This window comes from Girardinichthys multiradiatus, chromosome 6, assembly GCF_021462225.1.
Source record: "Girardinichthys multiradiatus isolate DD_20200921_A chromosome 6, DD_fGirMul_XY1, whole genome shotgun sequence".
Lineage (NCBI taxonomy): Eukaryota > Metazoa > Chordata > Actinopteri > Cyprinodontiformes > Goodeidae > Girardinichthys > Girardinichthys multiradiatus.
The window spans coordinates 25,807,143-25,831,720 of NC_061799.1; the positions used below are offsets into that span (position 1 = coordinate 25,807,143).

Genomic DNA, 24,578 nt, shown 5'->3' on the forward strand with positions numbered 1-24,578 from the left:
TTTAAAAACTAAACCTTTGGTTATCATGAACCAGCTTTAGTTAGCTTCAAACACTGTCATTTAGAGGAAGAGATTCTCTGGCTGAATTCAAAAGGTGAACCATGGTTTCCCAGCTGGGATCTAACCCAATGATGCCACTCTGCTTGGCTTTGCCAGCACTGCAGTACACAGACAAAAGCTGCTCTACTATATACAGACTGGTGTCCTCCACCAGTGGTGCAGTTAAATTTGGGTAAATCTGTCCCAGGTGAATGATTCTGAGAACAGTATCTGAGCCTGCAGCCCCACATATAAAGGTGTAGGTAAAAAAAAAAATTGTATCTCCATTTTATGTCACCAAGCATTTCCTTGATTTTATTGGAACTGGACAATTGGTTTATTTCTTCACTATTGTTTTTTTGGGCGACACAATTATTATTATTTTTTTTTTCAAAATCTACTTTAAAACATGTTTTATCTTGGACATTTTCTCAAAGCCGCAATACTTTGTTACACAAATTATATTTATGATTCTATCATGCAGCTGTTAAAAGCAAAATCACTGAAAAGCATGCATGTAAAACACTCCTATGTGTGTCATCCGGGCTTGTACCAGACAAAATAAATAACCGCCCATGGCATTAGTGCTTCTTCATCACTAGCATTCTTTAGTGCTCAGAGGTCAGAGCTCACTGGAAGGGCTCAAATTAACACTGGTGATGAGTGGCAACACTTCTCACAGGAGTCCCACTACACACACACACACACACACACACACACACATCCGTGTTTTACTATCTTTATGAGGACTTTTCGGTTACTTCCATTGACTTCCATTCATTTTCCTTGATTTTTAGTGCCTAACCCTGACCCTAACCCTAACCCTAACCAGTTAATACCTAACCCTAACCCTAACAATAACTCAATTCATACCCTGATCCTAAACCTAACCCCTGTCCCAAGAACGGAATTTGAAAAAGTGAAGACCAGAAAAATGTCCTCACTTTGTCAAAATGTCCTCAGTTTGTGATAAAAATGCGAAAAATGGTTCTCACTCAGCAGCAAGTACAAGAACACACACACACACACACACACACGCAAAGTCAGACTCAAACTCCATGCCCTCCATTAGCCCACTGTTGGACTCATTTGAAATGATTACAGGATGTTTACCTTGTAATTAGTAGTCGTCACTTTTAAATTAAAATAAATTTGTTTGTGTCAATTTATACGACAGTTTTGGCTTGGGAAATATACATTTGAATCGCAATGTTTACATGCATACTATAAATGAACACATAACCATTTTGTTCTTGCTATTAGAAATTAGATAAGACTAAACAGTTCCTGTTTCAGGTCAGGTAGGATTAGCAAATTTATTTTATTATGCTAAATGCAATAATGATGAGCAAGATTTTTAAGAATTTTATTCAAATTCAGAAGTTTACAAACATTTGGTTTTGGTGAAACGTTCTGCGTATCTTTTTACAAGTTTTTCACATTAGCTTCCTGGAGTTTTGGCCCAATTCTGTGGGACTGAGATCTCCTCCTTCTTGTCATTGCCCATTTGGAAGGACAACATTCCTCCTTCCTCTAATATTTTAAGATGTTGCTTCAATCTTTTTACAAGACCTTTTTTTTTCTCATGAGACATCTTTATTAATCTTTTTTTGAAGCACAACAATCCCTCCTATAGCAAAGCTGCTCCAAAACAGAACGCTATCACTCCTGTACTTCAAGCTTTGGATTATGTTATAAATGGCAATGCACATTTCTGGCATCAAGTAAGCATTAAAAATACTTCCCAATGCCCCTATTCTATCAAGCAACCCACAATGGCTACGTCCGGTGGGCGGACGTCGCTCCCAGGCATAGCGCTCAGCATTCCTTTTCGAATCTGTTCTATCAGAAGCATTGCTGCTTCTGATAGAACGATCTCTGGCTGGGGTTCAGTAATCTGTTCTGTAACAGAGCACTTCAGCCTGACGCGACTGATGTGTGTTGATGGAGACAACACCTTCACAGGGTCTTGTACATTTATTCTTGGACTGATCTGAACCAAAACATATTCATCTCTGTTACACAGAACTTGTCTCCCTCCTGAGTGGTGTGATGGCTGGAATGGCTCATTGTGGTTAAACTTGCCTAATAACTGTTTCAAAAGATGAACGTAACACATTCCGGCATCTTGAAAGGATGAATGAGACTTTTTTTTCATAGTTTTCTTCCTGGTATCTTGGTTGATTTGATTTTTCAATGATATCTCTTCAGGAAGCAGTGTCTTTGACATGTTACCTTAAAAAAACATCCAAAGGTTAGTCTGTAATTACCCCAAACGGTTGCCTATCAAGCCATGACATCCTCTTCCGGGTTTTCCCAAATTGTTTAAAGGCATAGTAATCTTATTGTATGTAAAATTCTGACTTTGACAATAACTAAAAAAATGCTCATATTTCCTCATTACCTCCCAATAAAAGAGTTTAGTCTGATTATAAAAACATTTATAAAAGTTTTAAAAAGTTTATAAAAAAGTTTAGTCTGATTTAATGTCAGATCATGTTTTTGTATTTTTGTGCACACTTACGTCCTTGAAGTTTGCTGTGCTCATAAAGCTGTATTAACATTTATTTAATCAATTTATTGCTGCTGTCTGCTTGTGTGTATGCAGCTGCCCAGTCCAACAATGAGCAAGGTGCCATCTTGCAGAGTCTGAGTTACCAAGGAAAGGATGTAATGGATCATCCAGGCTTTTTTAATTCACGGTGGGGTGACCCAGAGGAGTACAAAGGCCAGCAGACATATCCTTCATGTGTCTCTCAGTTTCAAGTAAGCTTCTTCCAAAATCATGTTTTTGTGCTTTATCTATCTTTCTGTCGTAAGATATGTTTCGTGTATCATCTGTTGCAGCATTCCACATTGTGTAGAAGTGACAGTACCAGTTATAGAGCCCAGGGCACAGACAACACCAGTGTAATTGAGGTGGGAACTGAAATTGCGCCACCCACTCCCGCGTTCCCCATCTCACCTCCAACACCTTATGGTAAGTAACTTACATGTTCTCTGAAATTAATGAGGCTTCTCATTCTGTATAAATGCTATCACACCCTCATCTTCTTTGTGTTTCCAGTGAAAACTATGTCAGAGTTCACTGAATTCAGGCAAACTCCATCTCCCAACATGCAGTCATATGGGGGCTTCAAAACAAATCAAGGTAGGTCCAGATGTCTACAAAGGGGTTCTGTTTAAAAGAGATAATTTAGAAATTTTCCAATGAGGTTTTGTTGAATGGCTGTAAGCAGATGATGACTCTCTTGGGGTCTTCATTTAGCATAAATGCAGATTACTTGGACCCAAGAGGTAGCTAATTGCAAGTCTGAAAGGAGCCATGGCCAAAGTGGACGCCTGCCTTCTTAAAACAACTACAACCTTGAAAACGTCATAGTGGTTTAGGTTTAGGTAAAGGCAACTTATTTTTTAACTGCTGTTATGTTTGCATTTTGCTTTCATTTACAAAGAAACCTATTATTATTTGCATGGGGGATGGAGATAGAAAGTGGTGCACAACTTTCTATCCTGTGTGGAATACGCACTGACAACGGATTATATAAAGCATTTCAGAGTAACTGTCAGATATATGTAAAAGACGAGAAGAAAAATATTGCGCTTTAAGTGAACAATATTTTATGAATTTTTACACTGCTCTACATTTGTTTTAAGCTGTTACTCTGACAGGAAAATGTATGAAACATCCGTCCTCAGGTATATTTCACACCTGGAAGGTTATTGGTGATGCACAGCCTCCTACTTCGCTTTCCCATGTCAATAATCATTAGCTTTTGTTTAAATAAGGGCCAAATACAAACGAGACAAGAGGTTAAAGGTCTATAAAATTGTGCTAGCATAAACTGCTATGTCATTTTTGGGAATGGTCTTATTTTAGGACAGTTAATGCCCACACTTTGTCAGTCTAATACTAGCCATTAACTTTAGCCTCAGGGATCAACTAAACTGGATTTATGCTAAAAGGAGCTAACACCTATCGATTGCAGGTAAGATGACAACTGCTTAACTCTTTTAAAAGAACCTCTGCTATCCTTCAAGAATGGAAAACACGAAGTAAAAGCTGTCACTTGTAAGTGAAGACTTTGTAAAGAGAGTTGCTGTTATTAATTTATTTGACCATTTGACCAAGAAAAAAATTTGTTTTGTTAGTTTTGTTTTAGTTGCTTGTGATCCACCTTGTGATTTTCTTCGGTGCAGCTAACAAGTCTTCTTTCACGTCTGAACTGTGACTGTTATTATAGCAGGGCTATTTGGGTTCACCTTTGATTTCCTAAATAATGCTGACATTGTTGTTGGTGAATACTTCATAGTTTTTTTTTTTTTCTCATCAGTGAGAGGGACAAAAGACGTTTGTACAACAGACAGATGGAGATCCCCCCCCCCCCCCCCCCCCCCAATCTGCCCTTAGAGGAATGTGTGTGTGGTTTTGTTTTGTAGAAAAGGACACGTTTATAAATATCTGCATTGTTTTTTGAGTCGTGGTCTTTATCTGAGATGGGGCACACCCTGTGATTATATGTATATTGCTGGGCTTTGGGTTTTTACATTGTTGTCTCGTGTTGAGAACATGTTCTCCGGGAAAGCAGCTTACTTTTACTTTCATTTTTGCACCTGGTTATCCTTTTTTTCACTTCATCCACTAGTATCTACAGTATATCTAAAGGTTGTGGGGTTTGGTTGCAGATCTGTGTCCCTGCTGTGCCCCAGACAACACTACATTCAGTTCAGCTGCATCTCCATGGTTACCAAACTAGAAGGCATGGCATAGAAAAACTTTTCTTCCACCATAAAACGTCTGTGTGTATGTGTGTGTACACACAGGGGAAACAGGGACATGGAGAAAACGGAAACCCTTTCAGCTTTGGATCTTTAAAAGCTACAGAGAGAGAGAGAGACTCAGTTGGAATATAATATTTTCAGTATATTTCAGCAGCCCAGATTATGGTTTATTTAAATAAGGCTTTTAGATAATTATAGTAGGAGGTTTTTCAATTTTGAGCTTCAGTTTGGCTTAATTTGTTGGGTTGTGGCAGAAGTAATCAGTGATTGGTTTATGTATATATAGACAAGTTAATTTTGGTGTCTGTGGACAGTTTAACTCCTGTTTACTCCAATTATTTTCTTTACATGCAGTTAAAACTGAGCCTTTTCCCTCATAAATGTTTTTCAAATGTAATTTCTTGGCTTTTTTCTTACAGTGGATATTTTTGATTGCTAAAAACATTTTGCAGCTTTTCTCTCATTTAATCATTTACATGTGTTAACATTTATTTACATTTTTCAATAATTGTATAAAGCATTCTCAAGTTAATGAGTTCTTCACTTTGGTTCCTTCTGGTTTTTTTGTTTGTTTTTGTTTTTTATCTTATATCTTATTTTCTTCTATCTTGGTACCCTCACAGAACCTCGTGGATATTCTAAGGTCAGTCATGTTGGCTTTGAGACTTTGCCAGATTCCTCCATCAGCTGCCACAGGATGTTAAATTCAACATACTCTAACTCCATTGTTGGAAATCATCAGCAGACAGAAAGGTAGTAACCTGATTACAAGCAACATTTTTTTTTTAAACATACAGTGCCTTTAAGAAGTATTTACCTTGAACATTTTCATTTGTTTCCAAGTTGGCTGTATGTTTAGAATTGAACTTCCACCCCAGTGTCAAGTCCGTTGATGCCTCTAGCATTTTGTTTTCCAGGATTGTGCTAGAATTGTCCTGCATTTAGTTCCATCCATTTTCCCCATCAACTTTGACTAGTTTCCATGTTCCTGCTAAAGAAATCTGTGCAGCATGATGCTGCCACCACCCTTGGTGTTTTCAGGGTGATGTGTAGTGTTAGTTTTTTGCCACAATATTTCCTCCAAATTTTTTCTGTGCCTCCAATATGGCTTGTGATAAACCAAATTTGAGGAAAGCACAACTAACAGCCAACAGACGCATTCCCTCACTTGAACTGTAGATCTTTGCAACTGTTCCAGATTTACCATGGTCATCTTAGCTGCTTCTCGTTATTGCTCTCCTTGGGTTAATTTAGGTTAAATAAGGCCACATAGGTAGGTTTGCAGTTTTACTATACTCATTCCATGTTCAGATGATAGATTGTACAGTGCTCGGTGAGATGATGAAAGCTCTGGAATTTGTTTTGTAACTTAAAAGTGTTTAAACCTCTCCAAAACGTTCTCCCTGATGTGTCTGCTGCGTTCCTTGTTCTTCACGGTACTGTTTGTTCTTTAATTTTCAACGAGAAACCTCTGATTCCTTCGCTGCACAGCTGCATTTATACTGAGGTGGACAGGTGGACTTTATTTACTACTTGGGTGATTTCTAGAAGACATTAGTTCCACTGGGTTTTATTTAGGGGTATCAGAGTAAAATGAGGTCAATACAGATGCATGCCACACTTGTTAGATTTATTTTGTAAAACTTGTTGGAACATGCATGTTTTCCTTTCAGTTCACAATTGTGGATTACTTTGTGTTGGGATATCACATAAAATCTTGATAAGGTTTCTGGTTATAATAATTATGATTAAATATGGAAAACGAGAAATAATATTTTTTGTGAGGTACTATAAGCTGTTATAATCATCTAATTACAGGCTTTCAGTGGTATTAACCATTTTCTTACATTTTTATTTATCCAGCTCATCCATGAATCAGTCCTGGCCTGAGCATCATGTTCTGACCCGCCACTCCTCCCTGAGTAACTACCCCTCTGCCCGACCGCCACCCCCACACTCATTGTCTCTGGATTATGGCCATCACTCTCCTCCCTTGCACCACCCTCATGCCCATCCTGCCCCCAACGCACACAGCTCTCCAAGAGGCAGCCAGCGAAGCCGTATGGCTTGCTATGCCCTCAGCCGTAGTCCTCAAAGCTTTGACGAGCAAGACGGCTCAGTCAATGGCTATGGCAAAGACTGTCCGGACATAGGTATTGACAGGGATATTTTAACCTCGATGGAAGGCCAGCATCACTCACAGATTCCCCAGACACAGTCCCCTCTGCTGCCTGAAAAAAAGAGGGCATCAGATGGTGAACATTCACTGGGAACTGCATCTCCAGCCCTCAGTGGGTTCTCGAGTCCTCATAGTGGGAGCTCCTTAAGTATTCCTTTCCCTAATGTGCTTCCCGACTTGTCCGCTCAGACACCACATGCTGCCTCACCTCTGCCAGGTTGGCAAAATTTCACCTTTGGCTTTGTGTGCGTGTCCTTTAACACGGTTATAATAAACTGTTAAATATGATTTGTTTTCCAGATGTACTAGTCAACAAGCAGGTGACGGTAAAGTTTGTTCAGGACACATCAAAATTCTGGTACAAATCGGATATTTCCAGAGATCAAGGTAGGTCTGCTTTATTTTGAATTTGTTTTGGCCTATTTCACTTAATTAAAAAAATGTTCAGGCTCACACACTGTATTTTTGTATTTTTATTATTTTAGCTATTTTAGTTTTGAAGGACAAGGAGCCTGGGTGCTTCATAGTGAGGGACAGCCACTCCTTCAAAGGGGCATATGGTCTGGCTATGAAGGTGGCTACACCCCCTCCCTCAGTCATCCAACAGAGCAGAAAAGGTGTGTTACATGTGGTTTATTTTCAGTGCATTAAAAACTATGAATATGACTTTACATTTTCTTCAAAAAAATCTGAAATTTGTGGCCTCCAGATGGATTCAGCAAACTTTATTGTTGTACACAAAATAAAACCCATTGCAAACAATTGGTTTTAAAAGTCAAGTAATTACTAGTCCACCTGTGTGTGTAGCGTATATAGAGCTTTGTAGAGAACATGAGAGAACAGACTGCATCATGGAGACCAAAGAGCACACCAGACAGGTCATGGCCTGCTTGCATAATGTCGTGTGTAGCAGAAAAGTAAGACTGCACATCACCCTGAGAACACCAGCCCATCTGTGTAACATGGTGGTGGCAGCATCATTCTGTCGGAATGCTGTTCTCCACCAGGGACATTGAAGTTAGTTATAGTGGACTGAATGTGAATTGAGTTAAATACGAACAAGCATTCTAGCAAGTGTTGAAAATTGAAGTTCGCAGATTGCCTCCATCTAAACTGACTATTTCAGAGTTACTTTGCAAAGAAGAATGGACAGAATTTCAGTTTCTGGATGTGCAATGCTAGTAGAGACAACCTTGTAAAAGACTTGCCGCTGCAACTGCAGCAAAGGTATGTTCTACAAGATATTGTCTCAGGGGAGCTGAATATAAATGTACAATACACTTCTCAGAGTTTGTAAAAAAAAAATCAAAACAATGTATAATTTTTCTTTGATTTCATAATTGTGTTCTATTGTTTATTGGTCTAACTCCTAAAAGTCTAAAAGCATACACAGAAGTTCATGGTTTCAATGTGACAAAATGTAAAAAACGTCAGGTGTTGTTAACCTAATGCTTCCTCCCTGATTAAACTAAACTTATTGTTATGTTCAGATAATAGGTTTACCTAAGCAAAGCTAGCTTCATTTAAGAAAACTAACACAATAAATGACCAAAACCAGATACTTGTTTAGTTTTGTGTAAAAAAAACAAAACAAAAAAAAAACACCCAAACTGTGTTTAGTTACAACCCCTGTATTCATCTTCATGTTGGAACCTGAGAGTCCCTCTGTTTGTTTTTCTACAAGATCTGATCACTGTGTGTTTCACTCCTGGGCATCATCATTGTGAAACAGAACTCTATTGCTAGATCATCATAGATGTACAGCTAAAGTTTCACCCCTTAACAAAAGATATGCTGGCTCTATGAGCCTGGTCCCAGGGCATTCTGGAGGAAAGCTTCTTGCCCCCACATACAGTATGTGGGGGTATAGATTTACAGTATAGCTTTATGTAAAAGCTATTTGAAGATTATCTGTGTGTTTGTTAGTGAAAAGGTTTGTTTAGTTTTGCATACTTGGGGAATGGCCTTTTTTTGAGAGATGAAAACAAAGTTGGGCAAGAAATCTTGCCAGAAATTCTTTGGCAATGATTGAACAACCAGACAAAGACCGATGGTGATGATGGAGGTGACAGAGGAAATTTGTTCCCACAAAATGAAAAACAAAAACAAGTTTAATTACTTTAGGTGTATTTTCTGAATCTAAAGACACCAAGGATTCTTTTATATGTACTGCCAACGCAGGGGATTTGCAGTGTTTTAACATCTTTAATCTGAGTGACAAATGATTAATTATCCAAAGCTTTTCGGTTCTGTTAAAGAAAACAAATATGTAAATGTCTCCCTTTCAACCTGCCAAAGTCCAAGAGATGGGAAAAAATAACATTGTGTTCTGTTGGGTTAACAAATGTAACTTATGTTACTTAATGTTACAATAAATTAATGTTTTGTCAACAAAACAGATTTGACAAGAGAAAAACTGCATTTGGCGTATTAAACCAGACTTTTCAAAAATCAACTTAATGACTTAATTCCTCCAGCAGACAGTTGTAGATTTGTCTTTTTTTCTTGATTTCATGGCACACCAAAATAATTCCATAATTCATTCTTCAAGCTAACTAAAAGAGTTATGGACCTGATCCCATTTAGCAAAACTGCGTTAAAGTAAAGGTGCTGCTAAGCTCAGGTTCACTGTGAAGTCATAGGAAACAAAGCTCTCTGCTCACAGGTTATACAGCCCTTTTTATTTTGAGTATAACTTTTCAGTATTTATCCTGATACTTCTGAACCTTTACACCAACAAAAGTTCACCAATAGCTTATTTTAAGGAGACAAACAATTGCAAATGTAAAATCAGCCTATCCAGGTTTAATTTAAGACATTTTAGCCTAGTTTGAGTAATTGTGGTATTTGTTTTACCTGGAGGCAGTGGGGACTACTGCTCCTTTTGAAAGCAAAAATAATAAGTTTTGTTTTAGTTTTTAGTTGACTTTTATTAAGATTGTTTATTCCTTTTTAATTCTCAGTTATTTACAAAATTTATCACTGGGCAACGTTTGATGGAAGAAATTCTTGTTTGTACTTTCAGCAGTCTGATTAAAAGGCAAATTAAAGATATTAGACACTGAATTACATGAAAGTTAATTTACAATATTTAGAAAAGTCAACTCATAAAGTTTTTAAAGGGAAAAAGTCTACGCTGGATTTTCATTTAATGGAAACTCTTAGACCAGATTAAACCTTTGCTTAGTCGTTCCATTTGTTTCTCTGCTGCTTATACGTTTCCTTTTGTTTGCCGTCACATCATGGCAGAGTCCCCTTTGATCTGGGAGCATCGTAACTTCTCAAAAATTTGATATCCAATCTGCTCTAAGAAGCAAGCTTTTCTCCAAGCCTTTGTGTTCCCATCACTTGCAAAGACACCTCACATTCCATAAGAGATGCTTTTGATTAATAATATTTCAATAATCTCTGGTCAGACCAAATTCTTGCACAGACCAAAAGTCAGTATCTTGGACAGATAACCAAACAGATTATTTAAACTAACTACTTGCCTGGGTTGGGACCATTGTTCTTACAGGAGGTGATCTATCCAATGAATTGGTGCGCCACTTCCTGATTGAGTGCACTCAGAAAGGGGTGCGCCTGAAGGGCTGTCCCAATGAGCCCTACTTTGGTGAGTGCCTACACTGTTGAACCATGGAGCTCACACCAGTCTGTTTAACCATCTGTTTGGCTGTGAAATAGCAAACATTCTTGAACAACACTGTCCTCTACTGGTGCATAGTACACGGTGCATGTGGTTTAGCTGTGATCTAAATAGCATCAGTGACTTCTATCCATGGTATTTTTAAAAGGGAGGCCCAAAGTGCCATAAACTAACAAATAATGTTTTAGAACTGCCATTCTATTAAAAAATTAATACTTTTTGCTTACTCTGTATCTTATTTCCTAGCTTTCGCTGAATTGATTTTAATGAGTAATATTATCCAGCTGGCAGTATAACTTTACTGCAGATCTTAATTTTGATTTTCCACTCTGTTGTTTTACAGGAAGTTTAACTGCATTGGTTTACCAACATTCGATCACTCCATTGGCTCTGCCCTGTAAACTTATTATACCTGACAGAGGTAAACATTCACACACAGACTCACTTGACATTTTTTTATGCAGTGGTTGAGATTATGGACACAATAGAAAGTTAACAATGTTGTTGTTTACAATCACTTCATAATCAAGCATATTAATTAAAACTGCATGTTTCTTATGTTCTATTTTGTTGTTCATAAGATCCTCTTGAAGATGTTGTAGAGAGCATTTCACAGTCAATCACTAACTCGGCTGCTGAGCTGCTGAAGCAGGGGGCAGGTAATCAGACTTGTGGCAAACACAAGAAATCAAGTCCATGATTAAACAATTGAACAACCATTGTGTTTCTGTCCATTTTCTTTGTTAAAGAAGTCATTTTTGTCCTGTTACTGTTGAACAGAGAGCACTTACTCTGCTGTTTTTTGCTCTTTGCAATACTGCTGGAATTTGACTGTTTCTTGTCGCTGCAGCCTGTAATGTATGGTACCTCGGCTCTGTGGAGATGGAGTCCCTCACAGGGGTCCAAGCAGTGCAGAAAGCCACCAGTATGACCCTAGATGCCGACCCTCCACCAATCCCCACCGTTGTCCATTTCAAAGTTTCCTCCCAGGGAATTACTTTAACGGACAACCAGAGGAAGTAAGCATTCAGCACACACATTTACACTGTTGATACACACATACGGCCACATTTCTTCATCAGAAATGTGTCTCTTTCCAGGCTCTTTTTCAGGAGGCATTACAATGTCAACACTGTGATATTTTGTGCATTGGACTCTCAAGATAGAACGTAACTATTGTTCATTGGATTTTAAAATAAATGCAAATTTTAGGTTACCACAGTTCTATTTAATGCTTACTGATGTCATATTATTACTGTTTATAGGTGGAAGAAAGATGGCTGCCCATCAGCAAAGTAAGTCAATAATAATTATGTTCTCCTGAGCTGCAGCCAAAATCATGTTCCTCCAGCTATTTTTAAAAACAATCGGTTTGCGGTAGATGACACTGCTGCTAGTAACTACTGTCCTCTGCCTTTGCAGAATCTTTGGCTTTGTGGCGAGGAAAACAGGCACCTCCATGGACAATGTGTGCCACCTGTTTGCAGAACATGACCCCGAACAGCCAGCGAGCGCCATTGTAAACTTTGTGTCTAAAGTGATGATCGGCTCACAAAGGAGTAAGTAGGATGGAACTGATCACCTGGAGAGACGTTTTCTGAGGGGAAACACAGCAACCAAAAGACTGAGAATGCAGATAATCTAAAGACTAGAGCTCCTTATCATAAATTGGACTTTGACTCTGGATATTTACTGGATGTTGCAGAAATACTCGCTGATTACTATTAGCAGAAATACAGTGAGATTTCTAAAAAAGAAAAAACATGAACCTCTTTCTCTTCTTTTCTAAATGAAATTTAGGCCAGTTCAGAAAAAACTCAGAGTATTGTTTTTTTTTTTCTTTATTTCTTTATGTTGACATTCTTGTGTTCCTGCACTGTTATAAGTTATTATTATATAATCTGCATCCTTCACATTTGTGAACACAAGTGGTAAAGAGGTATAAAAAGCCTTAAGCTTTTATTGCAGCTGGATAATCTAAAACTGTTAAAAAAAAAAAAAAAGGTTGGAATTTTTACAAAGATTTGTACATTTATTTAACTTGGAGAAAGAAAATCCCATGTTAAAACATAAGTTTTTTTTTTTTTTTATAAAAAACTACCTGTAACACAGAGAAATTCCTTGAACATATGTGTAGCTAAAAAGGTTATTTAAGGATCCCTTTACTTTTCAATGTTGATCAGAGTCTTTAGAATCTTCAGTTAGTAATCTAGAACTTCCTGTTTTCCTCTGGTACAAACAGTGCTTGACACAGGGTCATTTCTGTTAGAAACTCTTCAAACTTAGAAAGACAGGAGAACATGCCATTTAAGGGAGGCAGATGTGTGTTGATGTGGTGGGAGCTACATGCATTTTTTATTTTTTCTCTTTATTTTTAATCCATACAGCCTTAACCCCAACCAATAACAAACTGTGCTTTGTACTGAACATTCAAGCATCTTTTTACTACATCTGAGTGACTCAGTTTGGACAAAACATGGGCAAAATATATATAATTTGCTCTCTGGAACCGCCACTGTTTATTTTGTAAACAGGTTTGTTGTGTTTTATCTAAGCATTTTTATTTTTTTAGAGTATGGTACGATACGCAGGAGTTGTATGGAAATGACTTTGTTTAAGCGTAAAGATTTTTCTCATCTTAAGATGTATTTGAACATGACCGCTTTGAAAGTCTAGAATTGTTGAGTATTTTGTAAGAAATTTAGAGGCATTGTATGAAACGGTTTCAATTGAAATGTAAAATACTATATATATATATATATATATATATATATATATATATACATACACACACACATAATTACAAATACAGGAAACTGGATAAAAAGATAATATTGTAAGAGATGATTGCATATCAAAATCAGCTACGAAGATTTTCAGCTTTAGTTTTTCTCTTTTGCTGGAATATTACAACAGTCTTGTAGTTTAGTTGAGGTTTTTCTGATTTATAAGGGGTCAGGCTGCTGAATTTGAGAGATTAAAAATGTTAACCTATTAAAATCTATTGCGAAATAAATAGCTCAGTGTTGGAAGTGTACAGCTACAATGTATTTGCCTTACTCATTTAGTCATCCGTCAATGACATACACCTGCTCTTGGGGGCAAAAAAATATCCAAGCTTATTGTATTTGAGACGATGACTGTAGTTATCTACTTTTTTGCTTTGGACAATAATTTGATCCAGATAGGGACCTACAGTCACAATAATGTTGGTGTAGCTGCATATTGGTTACAGTTGAAACCAGGTACTGTCTTACCCTGTAGAAACCAGTGTTATTCTCACTATCTGACATTAAATCAGACTAAAGTTTTCCTATTTTAGTTCAGTTTGAATAACCTAAATTATGTCTGTTTGCTTAATACCAGAATAATACAGAATATATTTTTTTAGATACATTTTATTGCTTTATTCCAATTAAGAAGGTAAATACACTAAGACTACCATGCTTTTAAACAGTTTGGGGAAGCCAAGATGACGATGATGTCCCAGTTCTGATTGGTTAATCCACAACCTTTGTGTAAAATAAAGACACAGAGTCCTGGAGTGGCCATGTTAACTATTCAAACAATGATATGTCAGACTTAAAACCATGAAAATGTCCAGCCATCACACTGAATAGGAAGGACACCATGCTTTGGTGATTGAAAAGTACAGATCAACCCCAGAAGAAAAAGCATAAGACCTTGTGAAGATGCTGGCTAAAGCTGGTGAGGTATTACTATCCACAGTTTTATGCATCTTGTACCTACAAGTGGTGAAAGGGCGCACAGCGCAGAAGAAGCCATTAATTTAAAAAAAATCAACAAGCTAAAAAAGCTAGATTACAGTTTGTAAATGCACTCAGAAACAGAGACGTACATTTTTGGAGACATATCCTATGGTCTGACAAAATAAAAATAAAGTGTTTGTCCATAATAACCATCGCTTTATTTGAAGCAAAAAGGAGGAAGATTGCAAGGCTTCATGTACCATTAGGTAGGGAGGTGGCAACATCATGTTGTGTAATTTTTTGCTGCTGAAAGGACTTGTGCGTTTCACAAAATAGATGGCATCATGTAGAAAGTACAGTATATGCAAACATTGAGGCAACATTTGAGGACATCAGCAGGGAAGATAAAAGCTTGAGCACAAATCGATCTTCTAAAAGGACAAGCCATACTGCCAAAGTAGTTTCAAAGGGGCAAAAAAGGTTCATGGCCGGAGCTGATGGTTTGTGTGAGCAAGGTGTGCTACAAACCTTACTCAAACTCAAGTCATAAAGTTTAAATGACAATGTTACCACATATTAGGAAAATGTATGTAAACATCTGAATTTGAACAAAGTAAAAAAATAGATTTATTTTTTTTCTAGTATTTTTGCTTTGGACAATAATTTGATCCAGATAAGGACCTACAGTCACAATAATGTTGTTGGTGTAGCTGCATATTGGTTACAGTTGAAACCAGGTACTTTCTAGTATTTTTTTTCTAATATTCTAGTGTTTAGCAAATATAAATAATATGGTAAAAGTTTCCTCATGTAATGTCAGTGAGAAAAAAATGGGTTCTTGAACCCAAACATTTACATATATATGTACCATATATAGATATAAAGATATATATTATGTAACTCACGTTTATTTCCTATATAATGCCTCAGTTTATAACATGTTACATGTGAACAGCTTCTTGTTATATTAATGTCATGTTTGATGTGTTTTGTAAATAAATTGAAAACATTGTTTACTGTTTTAAGAAGGCAGTTTTTTACTTTACCAAACCCAGTTGCAAAGTACAGAGAGAAGACCCCTGTTCAAGGCCTTAGGTAGCGTTACAAGACAGTCGGTGGATGAGAGAACAAGATTTGAAGAAACGGTTACGATTTGTTTCAATAATCTAGTTCGTTTACCTGGCTTTCTGCACTGCTAGAGTTTTCGTATAAGCAAAGGGATACAAGTAAAGCAACTCAGGAGTTAATTTTTCTAGTTTGATTGCACAAATGCAATTTTGTGAGAGAGAGAGAAAATAAAGGAAGCGTAAAGGAAACCCAAAATTCAGGTTCTCAGAAAATTTGAATATCACATTAGACCAATCAAAAAAGAATGTTTTAAGTACAAATCTCAGTCATCTGATAATTATGCTCATTTCTATGCACTCAATACTTGGTTGGGCCTCCTCTTGCATCAATGCGCCGTGTCATAGAGGCGATCAGCCTGTGGCACTGCATAGGTGTGTTGGAAGCCCAGATTGCTTTGATAGCTGCTTTCAGGTCATCTGCCTTGTTGAGTCTGGTGTCTCTCATCTTCCTCTTGACAACAGCCCATAGATTTTCAGGTCAGGGGAGTTTGCTGGCCATTCAAGAACATGAACATCGTGGTCATTGAACCAGCTTTGGCAGTGTGGGCAGGTGAAAAGTCCTGCTGAAAAATAAAATCACAGCTTGTCAGCAGAGGGAAGCATGAAGTGCTCTAGAATTCCCTGGTAGGGGCAAACACAGTGGATCAACACCAGCAGATGACATGGCACCCAAAACCATCACTGACTATAGAAACTTCACACTATACCTCAAGAAACATGGATTCTGTGCCTCTCCACTCTTCCTCCAGACTCTGTGACTTTGATTTCCAAATGAAATGCAGAATTTACTTTCATCTGAAAACAGAACAACTGAGCAACACTCCAGTTCCTTCTCTTCTTAGCCCAGGCAAGTTGCTACTGATATTGTCTGGGGTTCAGGAGTAGCTTGACACAAGGAATGCAACATTTGTAGCTCATGTCTTGTATTCGTCTGTGTGTGAGTCAGAGGCTGTTTAAAGGCTCAGGAACCCTTTGCAGGTATTTTGAATTAATTAGCTGATTAAGGTGTGACTCCATAAGTGTCCAATAATGAACTTTTTCACAGTATTCTAATTTTCTGAGACACTGGATTTTGGATTTTCTTTACCTGTAAGCCATAATCATCAAAATTACGAGAAACAAAGGCTAGGAGTATTTCACTCAATGTGTAATGATTCTATATGAGTATTACTTTCTCCAATGACTGGCAAAAATATTGCACTTTTACGCAAAATATATATATATATATATTGGTATGATCTGTATAAGGAGGGTTTGATTGCTTTAATCCCAATTAAGAAATTAGATTTTTCCATTGATTATAGATAATGATAAATCAGTTTTTCCTAATCCCAAATCCTCAATGCCCACTGTCCTGCATGTTCTAGGTGTTTCCCTGCTGTCATACACCTGACTTAAATGATGGGTGATAACAAGCATCTACAGCATTTGATAGGATGCTGACACATCTAAGACATGGAGGACAGTGGGCCGTTGGTAACAGGTACTCAGAATCACTAGTATAAATGCTTTATTATTGCTATTCAAAAAACATCTTTTTAATTGATACCCAATTTACATTGCTATTAGCTTTTTAGAGAGGCAAACTCCTTTGTAAAAAAAACCAAAAAAACTATTTTAAGTCGACCAGGGTATGCATAATGTTTGGCGTAATTGTGTAATTGCTAAACATAATGTAAGGAAATGACCAAAACAAGTCAAATGTAAAGTGATGTTAGGCACAGAAACTCCACACTGACCTCAATCAGAGATAGAAGGTTAACAAATGGAATATTCTCTAACTTTGAGATCTTCTATTTCACAGCCTTTCCTGCTGTGGCAAGCCCTATTATCTGCTGTAAAGAGGTTTTATAGCCAGATGGTAACTGATTAGCTACCTCTTAATATTGAAATCAGCTTTTGATTATTACATACCAACATGAAGCATCGCATATTTAATGAGGCTTACACATTTACATTTGTGCTAAATTATAGGACATGAAATGCCTCCTTTATCCCAAACTTCTATCAGAACTGCAGTGAAATATGGATCCTACCTTTTCACAAGCCTGTACAGGTTGTTTTGAAATAAATGCTATTGGGCGAATTAAATTGCAGAGTCTGGCTTTAAGAGAGAAAAAGCTCTAACAGGGTGGACTTTCCTGTCTCCAACCTCTCTCACTAAAGCCTCTGCAGGTTGTGAAAGAATTCCTGGGGAGGGCTAGGTGTGGTGTTGTGACTGCAGAAAACTCATAGCCCATCGTCCTCTGTTATTTAGAGTGAAGTGGTCCTGAAATAAAAGAAGGTGGGGAAAGTCCATAATGACAAATAACACAATTTGAGTAAAGAAAAACATGTCAGGAGGAACAGTATTTCACTCTGAGAAAACCAGTGAGTGAAAGCTGTAAGAGATACTGTGACTTGCACAAGTATTAATACCCCTTGAAGATTTTCACATTTTTTCATATTAAAACAACAAATTATGAGAATGTGCTTTTTGTTGGTATGTGTTGTGATAGACCAACACACAGTGGTGCATAATTATGAAGAGAAATGACCTGATTTTCAAACTTTTTTTCACAAATATCTGAAAAGTGTGGACTGCATATAAACGTATTCAGCCCCTTTCACTGAATACTTTATAGAACCACCATTGGTATCTGTCTGCACCAGCTTTATAGATCTGCAAACTGAAAATGTTTGCTCATTTTTCTTTGCAAAGTAACTAAAGGTCAGTTAGATTAGATGGAGAACATCAATTTACAAGTCTTGCCACAGCTTATTCATTGGATTTATGGCTGGACTTTAAGCAGGCCATTCTAACACACAAATATACTTTGATCTTAACTATTCCATTATAGCTATGATTGCTTGTTTAGAGCTATTGCCCTGCTAGAAGTTGATAATTCAGTATGAAGTCTTTTTCAGGTTTTAGAGGATTGAGCTCCATCCAACTTCTCATCAACTCTGACCAATGTTTATGCCCCTGCTGAAAAAGGGATTGACATGGTCCCCAACATGTTTCACAGTGGGGATGTTGAGTTCAAGGAGACGTGCAGCATGTTGCATATAGGATAAAAAAAATTTTGCTTGGGCTTTTCTGATTAAAGCATCTTCCTCATATTTTTAGTGTCCCTACATGGCTTGTGGCAAACTGCAAACTGGAATTCTTGTGACTTTATTTTTAACAATGGCTCTCTTTTTGACACACTTCCCTAAAGACAAGATTGGTAATGTACACAAGTAATACTCATCCTGTTTACTAATTCTACTAATTCTATTTGAAATCACAGCTCCACACACCTGAGATGCGCGCCAGCCACTTGACCAAGAGCGGCCACCACGCAACTGACTGGCCCTATTGGACATCCTCCTGTTCATCAGAACAGTTCTTATGTCTGGACTGAGAACATTTTCTTTGTTGTTTTCTTTGTTGTTAAACTAAGTCGCTGAATCTAGATGTGACATCGTCATGCCTGCTAAACTATGAGTCCATTTTTGTTTTTCGCCACCATCTTGATTGTCCATTGCTCCATTTAATCAGCCACTCTGATGTTTGGTTTTAAAACATTATTCTATTAAAATAGTGTGTTATTTACACTTCTGCATTGCACTGAAAGGGCTGTTTGAACATTCCAAACCTTATTCTTAATTACTTTTAAAGCTAATTTGACCTTAATCACAATTCCTCCAAACTAACCTTGGTTCTCAAACATACTGTATGACTGCAGGGCATGCTATTTGAAAACACTAGTTTGTATATTTACTCCTTCATCTTTTGTTTTATATCACACCTCAACAGGCAGGTATTCAGAAAACAATAACCGACGGAGACTGAGAGCTGTCATTTCCTGATAATCAGGTGGTGCCCCGACTTGGTAATTTTGATTAAAAGTACTAACTTTATTAAAACTTGCCTTTGGCACTTATTACTTATTCAAAGCCAAACCAAACCTATTGTTGCACAATAATTAAGACTGTCACATACAGTATGCTTGTCTCAGCAACTTTATAATTAACTTCCCAGCTTTTCAACAATCTGTCCAAGTTTTATTTTGGCACCAATGTGGAGGTTGGAGGTCTTGTTTATCAGGCTGAGAGCACTCATTGTCATTCCTCAAGCATTGAGCTATGCAGCACTTTTTGGGGCACTTAATTAGAGGGGCAGGGCTCATCGTTCCCATTTGAGGCAGAACAAAGGTTGGTTGACAAAAATAGAAGGTTCACTCTGGAGCAGCAGTGGGAAATGAGGCCACTGCTTGGTTTTGTGCAGAGAAACAAAAAAAAAACAAGAAAAGACACAATGATACAAGATGACACAGAGACTACCCATCATGATCATCATGCATAAAAATGTGACCCATTAAACAGAGAATATGGAATTACATAGTTCACGGATCCCCAGTGTTTCCCACCGTGGCTGTGTCTTAGTGGGGACATGGTCTGATAGTCATAACCCTTTCTGATGTACAATTATGTACATTAATGGAAACGGTGTTAACTTACTGAGGATGACTAAGTTTCTGCAGTACAGTCAGATAAGCGCAAGAATTCCTAAATGTTTAACAGATCACTGGACATGAGCCTATTGTTTTCATGTTGAAAGGCAACAGTTAAATGCTCTGTGGATTACTTATTTCTTAAAGCAACTACAAAACCTTTGTGACTTACTGCACTGTAGTCGTACATTGGAATCCTATATGGGAGTCCTATTTTGTGTTTCAGCAACAAACTACAGATGATTATCACTTATAAAATACATGAAGCACTGCAAGGCCTGCATCTGTAAAACACTTGCATGTGAAGAATGGGCATCACTTTTTGTGGGGAAAAATTATACATGACTGTGCAAAAGTGCAGGACAGTCTCAAAGATTTCATTTTAAATTTTCACTTCTGCTGTGCTTGAAGAAATTCAAATGATAAATCAAACATTAATTAAGTTACACATTGTGTTAAATCAGTAACAGCAGTTTTGACTGAATGCTTTTTTTTTCTCAGCATAATGGTGACAGTTGTACAGACTAGCAACAAAGTGGAAATGTGTAAATGCCTGAAAATGTTAGAACTACAGTAATTTGGTTGAATGGAGGCAGGACACAAAGCCCAAAAAGAATGCTGCCACTTTCAGCCCGACCTGCTGGATGCTGGGAGTTCCTCTAACTTCACACTCCCCTCGACTTGGGTCCAGTTACAACTTAGGAGTTCCTCGGGGGGCCAAGCCTCCAGAAATGGGGATCATGGCACTTTTACAACCAGACTGCTCCAAAAATGATTACCCAACCTTGGAATAGGATGAACGGTGACCTCTGGTCTTTAAAAATCAGACAATCAGGGCCGTGCACAGACAACTAAAGGGGCAGGTGCTCTAAGTAAAATAAGGCCACATATAACCAGATTCTAGTATGGAATATTAGCAAGAATCTCACACAGCCTTTTCAGTTCAATGTGCTATGATATACATTGAGATATACATTTGAAACAAAGCTAGGCAAAACTATAAAATATAACAAAACACCATGCATATGTGTATTGAATATTTTATTGTGATTAGAATTTCAGTCTGCAAGACTGTATAGTATACTGTAATAATAAAGGCCCTTATAATAAATAAAGCTGCCTGGATGTTCTGCACTTAAAGTGGAGGTGAAGATGGTCCATTCAGAACAGTACAGCTGCATCAAACTTTAACATGGAACTGCAGACAATAAAATGAAGATGAGTTGTTGACATGTTACCTTAGTGTTACAAGTTGCCGTGAGAAAATATAAAGCCTATTGAAATTGCTAACTGACCAGCAAACTTTAGGTTAAACCGTTTCTATGTGTGTGTGTTTGTGTTTTGTGATTATTTATATATTTTTTCTTCTTTTTCTTTTCTTTTTTCTCTTTTTCCTCTTCTCATCCTTCCTGTGTTGACTGTAGCTAGGTGTCTCTTGTTATTTCTCTCTCTGTCTCATCTGATCTATCACTCTTCCTTCTAGAGGCAATAAATTAGCTATCAGTTAATCTACATTTAACTGCAAAACATCTTAATATCATTAATAACTCATAAACTGGTTGCTTGTAAGGTGTACTACCTAACAGCTATATGTTGACTATATAACATCTTAGTATTTTTGTTCTTACCTATTGTACCCAGTTGGTTAACAATTTATGACCTTTGGCTGATTCACACACCTCCTTCATTGTTTGTTTCAGACATCTTTCTTTAAAAGGCACCTTTGAACTTAAAAAAGAACCTGCTATGAATAATCTAAAAAGATATTTTAAAATGCACTACCAATTGTTTCATTCTTGTATTTAAACAAAAATAATTATTCAAGCAATACCACAGAATAACAGAAGTCATTGGAGAGAAAATTAGACATTGAGAGCCTCTGCAGCCTGTATTATAAGGATTTTTGTTTTATAGACTGGGTTGTCTTTACTTTTTTTACTAGTTACATGTTTCCACGAGAGAGGAGCACTTTGAATGGTCATGGACATTATCTATCCACAACTATAATCTTTCAGGAATAATTTGAGAGAGCTAATGTTTTATTTCAAAATCCACAGCTTATTTACAACTATTTGTGTTTTCCATTCTAAATAATTAAAAGCCAACTCCAATGAGAGCAATTTTTGCTTTCATACTTTCTTGTGTATTTATGAGTCAGTGTGTGCTCCATCAGCCTCCATGTGATAGACGGTGATAGAGGGTCAGCACATCATTCAAACTTATATTCTATTTTCACTGTTTCTCCAAATCGGGTTGTGCAGCTTTAATATACAAACATTTTCAGAGACACAAACATGTTATTTATTCAATGTACAGACAAGACAAGAAGTTTAAAATTCAGCTGCTATTATTTAATCAAGTTCCTAAAAATTACTCAATTACACATCTCCTCAAAGTTGCCATTTTACCAATGTTTTTGTAATACTGGTGAGTGACAGCTACTGCATGCATGTCAAGTACGCATTTTTTAATAATTTTTTTTAATCTTACCGGTTGATTGAACAACTGTCCTGGAATTTGGACCAAAAGCGACATATTACCAGGCTCCACAGTCTGCTTTTCTATCTCACTGCAGTTATTGCGCACGTCTCTTATGAAATAACATAACAAATAACATTATTAATACACTTTTTTGGGAGGTCTCAGAGAAGAGCTTTTGGTTAGGTCTAAAAAAAAAAGTTAGACCCCCTGCCCCCCTCCTATGCACGTGCCTGCAGACAATTGTTAAAGTTCTGTATTGCTGCCAGTCAGAGTAGAAACAAAAAGAGAATATTATTTTATTAATCACAATGCAGACCTATGCTTTCTTCCAATTCATCTAATGAGAGTGTCCCAAAAAGGCCCTCAGACAGGAACAATTCTATGAGACAGAGTCATGGGACTGTAGAGGGGGAGTGTAGGAAATAACAGCAAATGAACCATGCATTGTCATGTGATACAGTTGTTGGCCTGTAATCCTTTCTTACTTAAATACACCTCCATACACTGTGTAACCGCACACCCTCAACAGGCAGACACACTTGACTTCCACAGTCATCCCTAGTTCTAAGAATTGGAAATGGTTTAGTTTGTATTAAAATGTATGCACACACAGACACAACATACACCCAAGTTCTCCTGGTTTTAAAATAGAGATGTTTCTTGGACCTCTGACTTATTGAAATATGTATTTTCGTCTTTAAGCTTTTCTGCTGCTGATCTGGATTCCCAATTTGTCATAACAGTACATTTTTTCCTAGATAGACCTTGTGTGTTGCAATGGAATTATTTAGGTAATTCTGACCAAGGTAAATTTAGTTATTTTTTACTACAGAGAAAATATCTGATTTTCATTACAGATAAATTTGAAGCAAATTTAAAAAAATAGAAAACCATACAATTTCTGTTGATAAAAAGTAAAAAAATACAAGAAATTTTAATGCAAAAACTATAATGAAAGCATTATGAAGAACATAACTTCTCACAGCTATAGGTTTGTGTTGGAATATTTGTACAAGAATTATCATTGCTTAGTTTAAAAAGATTCTTTATCTTTATGATTTACCATTAAAAGACATTTTTATTTATTTAATTTAATTCAGTTCAGTTTTATTTATATAGCACCAATTCACAACACATGCCATCTCAAGGCACTTCACAAAGTGTTTGGAATGGTATAGGGTTGTTGGGGAGGTAAGAATAAACTACTGAGTGTTAAGAGTTTGGCCATTTTGGAATGGACTATGTGTAGGGGTACTAAGTAAAATAATAAACTGATAAAGTTTGTCCATTTAGGTGTCCATTGTTATACTAAAAACCACAAGGATTGAAGGTACCTGTCTCTGTCAGACTGATTATAACCATTGGAAAAGAGAAGGGGTCATACAGGTAGCAGAAATGGAGGGTGTGTTTGCAACTCAACCATAACTGAGCGGTTTTGGCTAAACCTGACTCCACCTTACTCCATCCAACAGGGAGGGAGGAAGGCAGAGGTAAAAATAATTGGAGAGTGTTGTTTCCTGTTGCATTGTGTGAGAGGTGGGTAACTTTAAAATGGGCTAAGTCAATTCAATCGAATCATCTAGATTTCAAGTCAGCCACATACATTCCACTTAATCCTAACCATTGAACAGTGCATTTAGTTGGGTGAATTTTGATAGAAGTGGTTTGAATACTTTTTACATTTATCTTTGAAGTACTTTTATGAACTATTAACAGAATTGTCATCATGTTTTAGAGTTGCATTTGGGTGGTGGCTATGCAGACTGAGCCGGAACTTGTGTGTGTGGAGGAGTTTGGGAAGCAGGCTGTTCGCACCCCAGCCAATCTTTGTCTCCTTGGATGCCAGATGTGGATGTGTGTCCTGTATCAGTATCTGGCCAGAACCAGTTTTATTCAGTAGGACTTGTATTTGTGAAACTGTGTGAAGCCACACCCACAATGCTGTACCAAGAGTGTTTTTTTTTTCTTTCTTTAATAAAAGGCTGTGACACAGGGCAGCTCCTCTGAGAGAATGGGCTGTGTCTCCCTGGCCAGCCAAAGATAACTTTGACTTGCTTGTGTCTTCATTGCATACCTTCTCTGAGTTTATCAGTGTGTCTAACTCTGACAGTTTGACTGATATAAAATTAAACTACA

At 37.2% G+C, this 24,578-nt stretch overlaps 1 protein-coding gene across 3 annotated transcripts in view; it reads left to right on the forward strand.

Moving 5' to 3' along the window:
* Nucleotides 1-21,076, forward strand: part of LOC124869841 (tensin-3-like) — a 65,734-nt gene extending 44,658 nt beyond the window's left edge. For all 3 annotated transcript variants that reach the window (XM_047367997.1, XM_047367999.1, XM_047367998.1), the window contains 15 exons: nucleotides 2,648-2,805; nucleotides 2,887-3,019; nucleotides 3,107-3,190; nucleotides 5,445-5,574; nucleotides 6,685-7,217; nucleotides 7,301-7,387; nucleotides 7,486-7,617; nucleotides 10,518-10,613; nucleotides 10,990-11,067; nucleotides 11,228-11,305; nucleotides 11,497-11,665; nucleotides 11,747-11,815; nucleotides 11,912-11,941; nucleotides 12,069-12,205; nucleotides 18,756-21,076. In XM_047367997.1, coding sequence (XP_047223953.1) covers nucleotides 2,648-2,805; nucleotides 2,887-3,019; nucleotides 3,107-3,190; nucleotides 5,445-5,574; nucleotides 6,685-7,217; nucleotides 7,301-7,387; nucleotides 7,486-7,617; nucleotides 10,518-10,613; nucleotides 10,990-11,067; nucleotides 11,228-11,305; nucleotides 11,497-11,665; nucleotides 11,747-11,815; nucleotides 11,912-11,941; nucleotides 12,069-12,205; nucleotides 18,756-18,769 — 1,928 coding nt within the window. In that variant the 3' untranslated portion in view covers nucleotides 18,770-21,076. The remainder of the gene's footprint in view (nucleotides 1-2,647; nucleotides 2,806-2,886; nucleotides 3,020-3,106; nucleotides 3,191-5,444; nucleotides 5,575-6,684; nucleotides 7,218-7,300; nucleotides 7,388-7,485; nucleotides 7,618-10,517; nucleotides 10,614-10,989; nucleotides 11,068-11,227; nucleotides 11,306-11,496; nucleotides 11,666-11,746; nucleotides 11,816-11,911; nucleotides 11,942-12,068; nucleotides 12,206-18,755) is intronic.
* The last annotated feature ends 3,502 nt before the right edge of the window (nucleotides 21,077-24,578 follow it).